General features: G+C 44.5%; 1 protein-coding gene across 2 annotated transcripts in view; it reads left to right on the top strand.

Moving 5' to 3' along the window:
* The window catches only part of LOC134627840 (low-density lipoprotein receptor-related protein 1-like), a 95,414-nt gene that overhangs the window by 80,071 nt on the left and 2,380 nt on the right, over positions 1–12,963 (top strand). For both annotated transcript variants that reach the window (XM_063474256.1, XM_063474255.1), the window contains exons 48-85: positions 16–129; positions 228–377; positions 643–765; positions 857–973; positions 1,849–1,977; positions 2,100–2,222; positions 2,317–2,457; positions 2,861–3,048; positions 3,162–3,345; positions 3,436–3,521; positions 3,614–3,733; positions 3,861–4,048; positions 4,793–4,998; positions 5,083–5,271; positions 5,381–5,529; positions 5,620–5,713; positions 5,810–5,926; positions 6,028–6,147; positions 6,720–6,842; positions 7,245–7,370; positions 7,457–7,573; positions 8,220–8,326; positions 8,417–8,549; positions 8,660–8,782; positions 8,894–9,016; positions 9,211–9,348; positions 9,442–9,579; positions 9,673–9,792; positions 10,074–10,345; positions 10,474–10,655; positions 10,769–10,875; positions 10,989–11,108; positions 11,217–11,393; positions 11,520–11,660; positions 11,769–11,942; positions 12,132–12,293; positions 12,440–12,623; positions 12,724–12,831. In XM_063474256.1, coding sequence (XP_063330326.1) covers positions 16–129; positions 228–377; positions 643–765; positions 857–973; positions 1,849–1,977; positions 2,100–2,222; positions 2,317–2,457; positions 2,861–3,048; positions 3,162–3,345; positions 3,436–3,521; positions 3,614–3,733; positions 3,861–4,048; positions 4,793–4,998; positions 5,083–5,271; positions 5,381–5,529; positions 5,620–5,713; positions 5,810–5,926; positions 6,028–6,147; positions 6,720–6,842; positions 7,245–7,370; positions 7,457–7,573; positions 8,220–8,326; positions 8,417–8,549; positions 8,660–8,782; positions 8,894–9,016; positions 9,211–9,348; positions 9,442–9,579; positions 9,673–9,792; positions 10,074–10,345; positions 10,474–10,655; positions 10,769–10,875; positions 10,989–11,108; positions 11,217–11,393; positions 11,520–11,660; positions 11,769–11,942; positions 12,132–12,293; positions 12,440–12,623; positions 12,724–12,831 — 5,413 coding nt within the window. The remainder of the gene's footprint in view (positions 1–15; positions 130–227; positions 378–642; positions 766–856; positions 974–1,848; positions 1,978–2,099; positions 2,223–2,316; positions 2,458–2,860; positions 3,049–3,161; positions 3,346–3,435; positions 3,522–3,613; positions 3,734–3,860; positions 4,049–4,792; positions 4,999–5,082; positions 5,272–5,380; positions 5,530–5,619; positions 5,714–5,809; positions 5,927–6,027; positions 6,148–6,719; positions 6,843–7,244; positions 7,371–7,456; positions 7,574–8,219; positions 8,327–8,416; positions 8,550–8,659; positions 8,783–8,893; positions 9,017–9,210; positions 9,349–9,441; positions 9,580–9,672; positions 9,793–10,073; positions 10,346–10,473; positions 10,656–10,768; positions 10,876–10,988; positions 11,109–11,216; positions 11,394–11,519; positions 11,661–11,768; positions 11,943–12,131; positions 12,294–12,439; positions 12,624–12,723; positions 12,832–12,963) is intronic.

The following is a 12,963-nucleotide window of genomic DNA, read 5'->3' as shown; positions in this document are numbered from 1 at the left end:
CTCTCCTGTCACTAGCCACGCTGTGCTCAGCCGATCAGTTCCAATGCAAAGACGGAAGCTGCATCTCCAACTCCAGCAAGTGCAACCAGAAAGTGGACTGCGAGGACGCTAGTGATGAGATGAACTGCAGTAAGTTAAGATGATCAGATTTGTTTTTAAAAATTAAATGTTGACATTTTTGCTACTCTGAGGCGGTGGTAAAATGTTTTGCTTCTCTCTTTGTTAAGCCGCCACAGACTGTTCCAGTTATTTCCATCTGGGAGTGAAGGGAGTGACATTTCAGAAGTGCGAGTTCACCACACTCTGCTATGCACCTTCTTGGCAGTGTGACGGAGCCAACGACTGTGGAGACTTCTCAGATGAAAGAAATTGCCCTGGTATTTTAATTACATCTGACAGCTAAATCTACTTGGATTGAGTTTTTTTTTTTGTTTTTTGTTAGAGTAGAAAGAACTGTTTGGATTATGCCACAGGGAACAGGGAAAAACAATGAATGTTTTCATCCATTAAATTGGGGTTTGGGAGGTAATTCTCCTTGAAAAACACAGCAAAGTAAATGTAATTTGTTTTTCCTCTCTTCATGCTGGATTAACTCTTTGATGTTTCCTTTTCAAACTAACCTCTTTTTTGCTGCTCTGCCAGGGAGCGGGAAAACAAAGTGTCCGACGCCCTTCTTCGCCTGCCCCAGCGGACGTTGCATCCCTATGAGCTGGACCTGTGATAAGGAGAACGACTGTGAGAACGGTGCAGACGAGGCTCATTGTGGTAAGTTCGTATACGCTGTACAGGACAACAGACCGTTGCTTTGTTTCGATGTCTTTGCTTTGCACTTTACACGTTCTCACTTCTCCTTTAGACAAGTTCTGCTCAGCCACCCAGTTTGAGTGTGGGAACCACCGCTGCATTCCTAACCGCTGGGTTTGTGATGGAGCGGATGACTGCGGGGACAGCAGTGACGAGGACAGCAAGTGCAGTAAGTGCTGAAGACATATTTAGACATGGACAAACACTGAACTCCTAAAGTTGAGTGAATATTGCAACAGTTTTTAACCTGCAGCACAGATTAAAAGTATGAGTCACCCCTAATTTCTGTATACTGTATACTTTTATAGTCGGTAAGATTTTCTTGCAATTTTTTTGTGTTCTTGATCAATAGATCTCCAGGCGTTCAGTTATTTTCAGTCGAGTTCTTGTACCTGAACATTTTCTGAGAATTTCTTTTTGTTTGTTAAGCCACTTGACTGACTCATGCGTCAAAGTTAAGCATAAAAAGGCACCTAACTCAAGGTATGGATCAGTCTACACATAACAAACAACTTAGCAAAGAACCAATAAGTTGTATCCAAGGAAACTGGAGAAGGAGAGTACAAATGTAGAAGAGACATTGAGTATCTACAGCAGATGAACAATATCTGAAATCCATGTCCTTAAGAAATAAGAAGAAATCCAGACATAGGAGCTGAGATAGAAAAATACACAATGGAACACTATCAGTCATGGATTGGTGTCCCCAAAGCCTGGACCTCAAAATGATTTAAACAGTGTGCGACAATCTTTATAGAGAAAGCAACAAAAAGCAGCCATCATCCAAAGAAGAGCTTTGAATGTCCTTTGAGAAGCCTGGAGAACTGAATTGTACCACATGTTTGCGTGTGCTTTGCTGCACCTACCTCACATTTTCTTAGCAAAATATAAGGAAATGATGGGTGGTCTTCTGCACACTAAACATAATTTTAGTTTAATAAGTGCAAAACATTAGGCTGTGTACAAAAAATGTGATTTTTTTTTTTTTTAATATTAAAATAACCATTAATAGGCATTCCAATCAGTCACCTCTTTCTATTACAGAGACTAAAACCTGCAGTCCAGAGACATTCCAATGCCCCGAATCACACAGGTGTATTCCTAAACGCTGGATGTGTGACGGAGATAAAGACTGTCCTGATGGAGCTGATGAGAGCGTGAAAGCTGGCTGCTGTGAGTGCAAGCTGAGGGCTGAGTTTGATCAAGATAAATAGATTTTAATAACTCTCATAGACTAAGGAATATCTGTCAGTTTTAATGATCTCACTTGTGCGCCAATTATTTCTGTGCCTCAGACTTCAACAACACATGCAGCAGCAATGAGTTCATGTGCCAGAACCGACAGTGTATACCCAAGCACTTTGTGTGTGACCATGACAACGACTGCAGCGACGGCTCAGACGAGTCCCAGGAGTGCGGTGAGTGGAGCCGTGACCTGTGATTTGAAACACTCTCCCTCCTCCTGAGTGTTTTTTTTGTTTTTGAAGTAGCATGTACCATTTGTCGCTGCAGAGTATCCGACGTGTGGACCGAACGAGTTCCGCTGTGCGAACGGACGCTGTCTCATTAAAAATTCATGGGAGTGTGATGGAGACTTCGACTGTCATGACCACTCAGATGAAGCTCCAAAAAATCCCCGGTGCACTGGCCCAGGTTAGACACACAGTCTCTCCAGAACTACTTTATGTATTCAGTTCATGTATTCAGTATATTTATTGAATTAGTGTGATTACAGGACATGTAAAATTCATTTTTAACCACTGAACTTGCAAAAAAATACAAAAATAAAGGGACAATAATATTATAGCATATATAGAGGAGGTTCCAGGAAAGAAAGTGAACAAGGAGAAGTCACAGTCTTTATATTGTAATTAAATACTGTATGCTAACAAGCCTAAAAGAGAATAAGACTCCACTATCTTTAACTTTTTGGCAATTGTAATCCGCTCTCAGCATTTGCGACTGAAATTAATCCCTGAGGCTTTTATATCAGCTACGCCGGCTGACATTTTCTCTTCATTTGTTTCTCATTTCATTGCTTCACTTTGCGGAACAGAGAAGAAGTGCAACGACACCGCGTACATCTGCAATAATGGAAACTGCGTGAACGAGACGTTGCTCTGCGACCATAAAGACGACTGTGGCGACGGCTCTGATGAGCTCAACTGCTTCATTAACGAGTGTCTGAACAGCAAACTGAGTGGCTGCTCCCAGCTCTGTGAAGACCTGAAAATAGGGTTTAAGGTAAGTGAACAGCATGAAATTGGGACTTGAGTTCTTAAGTAATGGATGTGTAAAAAAAAAAAAAAATTGCACGGACCGAAGCTTTACCTGCTCTGTGCTTTGCTCCCCCACAGTGCAGATGCCATCCCGGCTTTCATCTGAAAGATGATAGGAAGACTTGTATTGACATAGATGAATGCACGACCACTTACCCGTGCACGCAGCGGTGCATCAACACGCACGGCAGCTTCCACTGTCTGTGTGTGGAGGGTTTCCAGCTTAGCCCCGAGAACCCCACAATATGCAAATCCACTTCTGGTAAGAAATGTGACAGATTAATAGCATTCAGGGATGCGTTTACGGGAAAGCCTCTCATAACTTTTCATATTCTCACTTCACTCCTTGCAGATGAAGAACCCTTCCTCATCTTTGCCAACCGCTATTACCTGAGAAAGCTCAACTTGGACGGCTCTAACTACACCTTAATCAAACAGGTGAGCCCTGCAGGTTCAGTCCTGCTGATGTGATTGGAAAGTTCTGGAGTTTATCTACACAAAAGACTAATGCAGCTCCCGTGCCTTGACAGGGCTTGAACAATGCTGTCGCTCTAGACTTCGACTATCGCCAGCAGATGATTTATTGGACAGATGTGACCACCCAGGGCAGCATGATTCGACGCATGCACATCAATGGCAGCAATGTTCAGGTCAGCATAGACGCGTCTTGGCAGAGGAAGAGAAATAAAATGTGCTGTTAATACCTGCTAGAAATTTAAACTATATTCAAAATGATGAAGGTGGTCGTGTCTGTGTGTGTGCCTGTTCATTTGTCAGGTTCTTCACCGCACATCACTTAGCAACCCAGACGGCCTGGCAGTCGACTGGGTGGGAGGAAACCTCTACTGGTGCGATAAAGGACGGGATACTATTGAGGTGTCGAAGCTGAATGGAGCTTATCGAACAGTTCTGGTCAACAACGGCTTGAGGGAGCCTCGCGCTCTGGCTGTGGATGTACGCTACGGGTAAGAGTGACACTGCAAAATGTTCCTAAAGTGCTAACAGAGAAGGTTTTTTTCTTTTTCTTTTTAGAAGAAGAATTTGTAGGTTTCTGTTTGAAGTGATGGGCTCACTTTACCAATATCTGTTGTAGTCAGTAACCTACAACTGTTGTAGGTTACATGAGGTGAAATGAATATGAGACTGTAAATCAGTGTTTCTCAAACAGGGGTAATAATACCTCTTGTGGTGCTTTGGAGAACTGCAGGCAGAATAAGATTTATTTTCAAAAATGTTATGTACAATTCCTACAATTAGTAACATTTAAAAAAATGTAAGCTTGATAAAGCTCGCTTACTAGATTCATGTGTGTTCCATCCTGATCTTGTTTGATGAAACTCCTGTAGAGCACTTTGTCACTGGTCTCTTGTCTTAAAAAGCACAATTTTAATACGTTTCTCTTTCTTACTCTCTAGTAAGATAGTCTTCCTGTTTTCAGTGAAAATATGTATCCAGTTTAACCTGTCAGCTGCTGAAAAAGCTCACAGAAATGTTTTCCACCTTTTTAGTTGTGGATTTTAATCCTCAGAAATGGCGTATTTTTCAGTTTCTTCAGACATTAACCATTTTTGATGGTCAGTGCATAATTGTCAGACAAAATATCTGGATACATTTGTGCAGAAGGTTGAACGTCTAGGACATCTTGCACCTTGTAGATGTTAAATTTTGATTTGCTATTAATCAGTAAACCTTATAAATAACCTTCACAGGTACTTGTACTGGTCTGACTGGGGTGACAACCCCCACATAGGGAGGATTGGGATGGATGGCACCAACAGGAGCGTCATTGTGGAGGATAGAATCACCTGGCCCAATGGTCTAACTCTGGACTTTATTAATGACCGCATTTACTGGGCCGACGCTCGAGAGGACTACATTGCGTTTGCTAGCCTGGATGGAACAAGCAGACATACAGGTAACATATACATAAACACACAAGATCAACTTCAGGTGTTGATTTTGTGACTAAATTCTCCGTCTTTATGCTTGCACCTTGTAGTGCTGGTCCAGGATATTCCCCACATCTTTGCCATGACTTTATTTGAGGAGTACATCTACTGGACAGACTGGGAAACAAAGTCCATCAACAGAGCTCACAAGACTCTGGGGACCAATAAGACGATGCTGATCAGCACCTTACACAGACCCATGGACATCCACATTTACCACCCATATCGCCAACCTGATGGTAGGACAAAGATACCTGTCATTAACAACCACATGTTAATCTTCATCTGTGCTCTGGTTCTGTCTGATTTGCTCTGTGTTCTCCTTGTTAACACGTCTCTCCTCTTCAGTGGAAGGCCACCCGTGCCAGACAAACAATGGAGGCTGCAGTAACCTGTGCTTGCTCTCTCCTGGAGGGGGTTACAAGTGCGCTTGCCCCACCAACTTTTACCTAGCAGCCGATGGCAAACACTGCTTGTCCAACTGCACTGCCAGTCAGGTAAAAGCATATCTGCCTGTATTAAAACATTGTCACACATCACACTACCAGATATTTAAAAAATCATTTGTTTTTCTTCTTTTCCTTCAGTTTGTTTGTAAAAACGACAAATGCATCCCATTCTGGTGGAAGTGTGACACTGAAGATGACTGTGGTGACCACTCAGATGAGCCCGCAGACTGCCGTGAGTGATCAGACTGTAGCAGTCGTGAGACATTACTGTTGTAGGCTGACGTTTTGATTATGGTGGTTAATAATGCGCCATGTATTCTCCCTGTAGCTGAGTTTAGGTGCAGACCAGGCCAGTTCCAGTGTGGTACGGGCATCTGTACTAACCCGGCCTACATCTGTGACGGAGACAATGACTGCCAGGATAACTCTGATGAAGCCAACTGCGGTACAAACACCTACACGTGTCTACAGAGTCTAAATTAGAGCAGCAAGTCTTTATCCCATGTAATCACTATTTATTGAATTTGTTTGGGGTTTTATTTGCAGACATCCACGTGTGCCTGCCAAGTCAGTTTAAATGTTCCCACCCCAGTCGATGTATCCCTGGCATCTTCCGCTGCAATGGGCAGGACAACTGTGGAGACGGAGAGGACGAGAAAGACTGCCGTAAGTTATTAGTTCCTCTGCTATTTTCTTAGTGTCTGCCTTCCCTGTTCACTACAGTGTGACTGCCTTTTTATCTTAAACACTTTGGTTCAGAGCAAGCTGTCTCCGTCACTTGTAGCAAATTTGTCCCCAGAGGATGAACCCATCTGATTGCAGAGAGGCCGTAACCGTCCTTCTTTTGTCTCACTTAGGCCACTATGCTATTAAGCAGATGGGAAATTGCTAAACGCTGTGTCCCTCCCCAGAGGATCTCTGTCCTTTTTGACCTTTCCTTTAGCAACGAAGCCCTTGGGCCAAATTATGTTGCATAATGTAATTGGGATGGCATTTGCTAAGGACATTTCATTTTCCCTAGAGGGAGATTACATGAACTGTTCAGTTGTACTATCCAGAGGTCAAAATTAGCATTTTAGCACCTTTATAGCAGGATCTCCATGTTTGCAGTTTGAAGAAGCCGGTAGCAGAACCCAAGCACTGCAGCCTTTTAACATGTGAATTCTTCAAATGGAGAGCAGCTTGTCTTTATTTAGTGTGATGAAGTAAATGGGCCCATCTGTTTGCCTCATATGCAGCGGAGGTAACGTGCGCCCCCAACCAGTTCCAGTGTACCATCACGAAGCGCTGTATCCCACGGGTGTGGGTGTGTGACAGGGACAACGACTGCGTGGATGGATCTGATGAGCCTGCCAACTGCAGTAAGACAAATCTTTTTATTACGACACCAAAACAATTGCTCTGCTTATGAAGAGCGTCTCCTCCGCATCGAAATGAAATGGCTCAGTAATAGAATCTGACCAATTATACTGATGAGACACTGTGAATGTCAGAACCAGAGGAAATCTGGATGTAGAGAATATTGCGCTGGAGTTTAAAAGAGAAATTTAAAACTACAGAGTGAAACAGAGCTGCATCTAGATTTTTATCACGTCGTCGTTCACCCTTTTATTGTCGAGTTTGAAGCTGATTAAAACCCAGGCGATTCTTTTTACAGCATCAGGAAAGGAGGCATGATCTGTTTATCCATTAGGAGGGAATAAGCCTATAAAGTCCCATATCTACTTTTGAGGGTCTAATCCAGTCATTCTCCTCTGTTGCAGCTCAGATGACATGCGGTGTGGATGAGTTCCGCTGCAAGGACTCGGGCCGCTGCATCCCAGCACGATGGAAGTGTGACGGAGAGGATGACTGCGGGGATGCGTCGGATGAACCCAAGGAGGAGTGTGGTAAGGAAAGAGTTTCGGAAGGTGAATAAAGATAAAAGATGCTGGCGATGAGGGGAAACTTGTGCTAAATATGTGTTTTTGTGCAGATGAGCGGACGTGTGAGCCTTACCAGTTCCGCTGTAAAAACAACCGCTGCGTGCCTGGCCGCTGGCAATGCGACTACGACAATGATTGCGGTGATAACTCAGACGAAGACAAGTGTGGTAGGTATCACCCTGGCTTTTCTTACATTTGGATGGGACGGCGCCCACTAACACTCTCACCCACCCTCGACGCACAGTGATTTGTAATATAATTGTTAAATAATCTGTTCCATTAGAGTGGGTTTTAGTGGTGAGCAGTGTTTCGCTTGTCACTCTGCGTTTGTGTCTTATATTTATACACGCATGGTTGAGATTTAATTTGTTTTTAAGTTAGATGGCTCTACGGCCATTTGCACATCTCACGTTCACATCATCTCATGTCTGTTTTGCATTTCACACTGGCCAGTTGCTGTGAGCCAGAGGTAGGTGTTATCACCAGTTACCCAGCCCTTTGTGTGCCCCTGGCTTTTCTTTTAGTCCTGCCAGTATTTTTTTTCCATTTTATTTGTTTATTTTTAAATCCCAGTAGCTCTTTTAGCTCCCGTGTTACACATGCCCGATTCTGTACCCACCGAGCCAACCCTGTGATATGAACCATCTGACTTATTTTATCCACGTACGTCCGGCTCTCAACAGAGCTTCTTGTGTTGTTTTTTTCAGTCTGCTCTATTCCCACCTTTTCTATTCTATTTTCCTTTCCTTACACCTCTCCTTGCTCCTTAATCATGCTCACACCCATTCTGAGTGCTTGTCCCTGTGTCCTCAGTGCCTCGCCAGTGCTCAGAGAGCGAGTTTGCCTGCACAAACGGCCGTTGCATTGCAGGGCGCTGGAAGTGTGACGGGGACCACGACTGCGCTGATGGCTCAGATGAGGTATCGCTCACATTTTAACTTCTGACTGAACTTTTTGGTTTAAAATCTGACGTGCTATAATGAAAGCAATTCATTTTTTTTTCTTTTCAGAATGGCTGTGATGTGAAATGTGACAGAGATCAGTTCCAATGTAAAAATGGCCACTGCATTCCCCTCCGCTGGCGCTGTGATGAAGATCCCGATTGCATGGATGGCAGTGACGAAGAGAGCTGCGACAGTGGCGGTAAGAAGCATGCGTCATCGTACCACCACTGGATATTTCTAACAAAGCTAATTCTTAAAATATCAGCATCTAAGACTGATGATGACTGAGCACTCGCCGCTTTGTTTCAGCTGGTAGACACTGCCCCCAGGATGAGTTCCAGTGCAACAACACCCTTTGTAAACCCCTGGGCTGGATGTGTGATGGTGAGGATGACTGTGGAGACAACTCTGATGAGAACCCAGAACAGTGTGGTGAGAACCAGTGCATTCCTCACATTGCTAGAATTACAGAAGACCATTTGATAGCCTGCTCTTATAGAGGTTTTCCTGTTCCTTAATGCTTTTTCTCCTTTGGTCCTTCAGTTAAATTCCAGTGTCCACCCACAAGACAGTTCCGGTGCCATAACGACCGTGTCTGTCTACCTGTATCAAAACGGTGCGATGGTGTGAACAACTGCGGGGACAACAGTGACGAACTCAACTGCTGTAAGTGTGCTTTTTTGAAAATGAGTATTTATTATTGGACTGATAAGGAGAGCAGGGTTTTAGTAACTTACTGTAACGTCAGTTAAAAGCTGCGTATTGTTTTGCAATTGGATGTAAGACTTTTGTTATGGTTAATTTTTCACATGTAACACGTTAAAAATGACTTCTCTGTGACCCTTGTTCTCTTCCAAAAGGGAGTACTTCCAAACCAGCGTGCCAAAAGGACGAGTTCGGGTGCTCGAATGGCCGTTGCATCAGCTCAGTTCTGCGCTGCAACTACTTCAACGACTGTGAGGACTATGGCTCTGATGAAGTCAACTGCAGTAAGAAAGGTATTTTGGGCCACAGTGAATTTGTCACATCGGCAGTGTTCACTGTCTGTAGCTGTCTGCGTGACCGCCTGCTCCCCGTTTCCTTGCCCGCAGACACAGTGCTGAATGACTGTCGCAGTAACAGGACGGTGTGTGGGGACGGAGATGAAGCTCACTGCGTGGTCAACGGCACCGACTCTTTCTGCTCCTGCAAACCTGGCTTCACATCCAGTGGACGTAACAGATGTCAAGGTACCCTGGCTTCATTTTTCATGTGTCGTTTTACAACTCTAAGGTGCTTTGTATTTGCGTTGTGTGTCATGTGGTTTTTGGGGTGTTTCACAGATAAGAACGAGTGCAAGGAGTTCGGAGTGTGTTCCCACATCTGCAACAACACTAAGGGTTCCTACAAGTGCAGCTGCCACAAGTACTTCAGCAGAATCAATGACACATGCAAAGCTGATAGTAAGTACTTCTAACCTAATCCAGCAATGTTTTGGGTTCGTTTGTTGTTTTGGTTAACAAGCAAAAGGTTGCTGGTTCGATTCCAGCCAGAGACACAAATCCCATTTGGGGTTGCTTCAGGAAGTGTAAAACTGCCACATCAAATATGCAGAGTTACTCGCCGTGGCGACCCCTTGTGGCAAGGGAGAAGCAGAAAGTAGCTTCTATATATACACTGTACATTCTTTGTGTTTATTTCAATGCCTTCCTATTCCAGAACTCACTTTGCTCTTCATCCCCAGCTCAGAGACAGGTCCTCTACATCGCTGATGACAATGAAATCCGCAGCCTGGACCCTTCCATGCCAAACTGGCGCTATGAGCAAATCTTCCAGGGTGATGCCAACGTGCGCATTGATGCCATGGACCTGCACGTGAAGACGAATCGCATTTACTGGACCAACTGGCACACGGGACGCATTTCTTCCTACGATTTGCCTTCTTCCTCCTCGTCCCCCAACAGCAACAACAACCGCGACCGACGCCAGAGTGACTCCAGGATCACCAGCCTTGAGGTAACTTTGTGTTTCTTGTGTGTTCTTGCTGCGTGCTTACAGAAATCTGATCTACCATAAACAAAGAAAGAATATTTGTCCAGTTTTGGAGATTCTTGTTGCAGTTTCAATTTCTTGTTTGTTTTCAGATTCCTGATCTGAAAATGCCCCGGGGCATCGCTGTGGACTGGGTCGCAGGGAACTTGTACTGGACTGACTCTGGTAGAGATGTGATCGAGGTGGCCCAGATAAGTGGAGGACGCCACCGCAAAACCCTGATCTCAGGCATGATTGATGAGCCTCATGCAATTGTAGTTGACCCCCAGAGAGGGTAAGTGGTTTGTGGGAGGCGTAATATGCAGTCATATCGGAGAAAGGAGTTTGAAGAATGCACACTGTGTTTTAATTGTGTTGACATCAGAGAAATTACTTTTCATTCATTAGGAAAATGTACTGGGCCGACTGGGGCAACCACCCCAAGATTGAAACAGCTGCTATGGATGGAACCATGAGAGAGACTCTGGTTGAAGAAAACATTCAATGGCCAACCGGTAAACCACACAGCTATACAAAAGCAACACTTTCTTTTCATCTGGCCTGCAGTTAGTATAAAGTTTGAGTATTTCCTCTTTTAAACTTTCTCTGATTTACTGTGTGTGCATAGGCCTGGCGGTGGACTACTTTAACGAGCGTCTGTACTGGGCTGACGCTAAACTCTCAGTGATTTGCAGCGTGAAGCTGAACGGCAGTGACGCCATCGTGGCTGTAAACAGCATTAAAAACAGTTGAGTGGCATCTACTCGCATTGCACAGCTCTTCTTGTAATCACTTCTGATCGATCCGTCTTTATTAGTCAGGAATCCATTCCAATTACACCTTTGTTTCTACTCAGAGCTCCATCAGCCCTTCAGCATCGATGTGTTTGAGGACTACATCTATGGCGTCACCTACATCAACAATTACGTCTTCCGGGTGAACAAATTTGGCAAAGGCCCCATCGAGAACCTGACAACCGGAATAAATCACGCCACAGATATCGCCCTGTATCACCGTTACAAACAACCTGAAAGTGAGTGTGAGGAAAAAAGAAAAGAGCAAAAGTTCAAACAGCAGCAGCAGTGTTTAATCAGTTAGTGCAGTGAAGCAGCTGTCTCCCCCATTTTTAATTCTTGTTCTCACGCTCTCTTTCTATCAGTGACTAATCCCTGCGACAGGAAGAAATGCGAGTGGCTGTGCCTGCTAAGCCCCAGCGGACCTGTGTGCACCTGTCCCAACGGACGTACGCTGGACAATGGCACATGTGTAGAGCTTCCTACTCCCACACTGTCTCCTATCTGTGAGTCCACAGGCAGAAAATACACACTCGCACACACAGAATGTACGCAGGCACTGCCTTGTATATGTATGTATATGCATGCTACTGAAGGATTTTGTCGCACTACAGCTCCTCCTAGCGGTCCCTGCTTAATCCAGTGTATGAACGGCGGCAGCTGTTTCCTAAATGCCCACAAGCAGCCCAAGTGCCGCTGCCAGCCTAATTATGGAGGAGATCGATGCGAGATTGACCAATGCAGGGACTACTGCAAGAATGGAGGCACATGCACACCTTCCCCTACAGGTTAGATATGAAAACGAAGCTTGCTTTGCTATATTTATAATGCCCGATATTGCAGTTAACAGCTGGGTTAAAATATTGCTTTATAGGCTACCTTCATGGTTCTGTTGGCCCAGTAAAATAATTCACACTTTTCTCCATTCCCCACCCATCCTTCCCTTCATTTCTCTTCATGTATCTGTCCTCCCACAGGCTCTCCTACCTGTCGTTGCCTGACAGGCTTTACAGGACCAAATTGTAACCTGCACACTTGTGAGAATTACTGCCGGAATAAAGGCAATTGTACGGTCAGCACTGGAAACCAGCCAACTTGTAACTGCCCCTCTGGCTTCCTTGGCGACCAGTGCCAGTACAGTGAGTGTTTGTGTTGTCTGTGTGACGCGACAAGTTTCAAACTGTTAAAATTGAAACTGAGAAAAAGAACAGTTGAAATGAGCCTTTATGATGTGGCCAGGAATTAATGCACCTACGTGCTTATTTGTGTGCGCCCGTGTGTGCAGGAACCTGCGAAGCCCATTGTCTGAATGCAGGTACGTGTCTGGAGAGCGAAAGCGGCACCAAACTGTGCCGCTGCCTGCCCCAGTTCACCGGTAGCACATGTGAGATTGACAGGTGTCACTACTGTCGGGATGGCGAGTGCATCCCCAGCAATACTTTGACATCGGTGGTGAACTTCACCTGTCGGTAAGAGCACTTATAATTTGCCTCACATTAACAGAAAAAGAAACATACATGCGTGAAGCTGTCACATTTTGCTCAATTTCTTTTTTTTTTTTTTTCATAGCTGCACAGATGGCCGAGTCCAGCCCAGCTGTTACACGTGCGATACGAATGAGTACTGTGCAAATGGCCAGTGCTCTATAGACCCTAATACTCGCCTTCCAAAGTGCATGTGAGGAGTGCATTCATCCATATTTGTTGTCTATCAGTCTTGGTTAAATCCTTTGCATTGTTTCATAGTGTGCATGAATATTTCTGTTTGCGTATATCTCTGTCATTATAATACTGTATAGTTTACATATTT

The sequence above is a fragment of the Pelmatolapia mariae genome, linkage group LG5, assembly GCF_036321145.2.
Source record: "Pelmatolapia mariae isolate MD_Pm_ZW linkage group LG5, Pm_UMD_F_2, whole genome shotgun sequence".
Lineage (NCBI taxonomy): Eukaryota > Metazoa > Chordata > Actinopteri > Cichliformes > Cichlidae > Pelmatolapia > Pelmatolapia mariae.
Note: the sequence above shows the minus strand (reverse complement) of the source record. Positions and strands in the feature narration are given on the sequence as shown.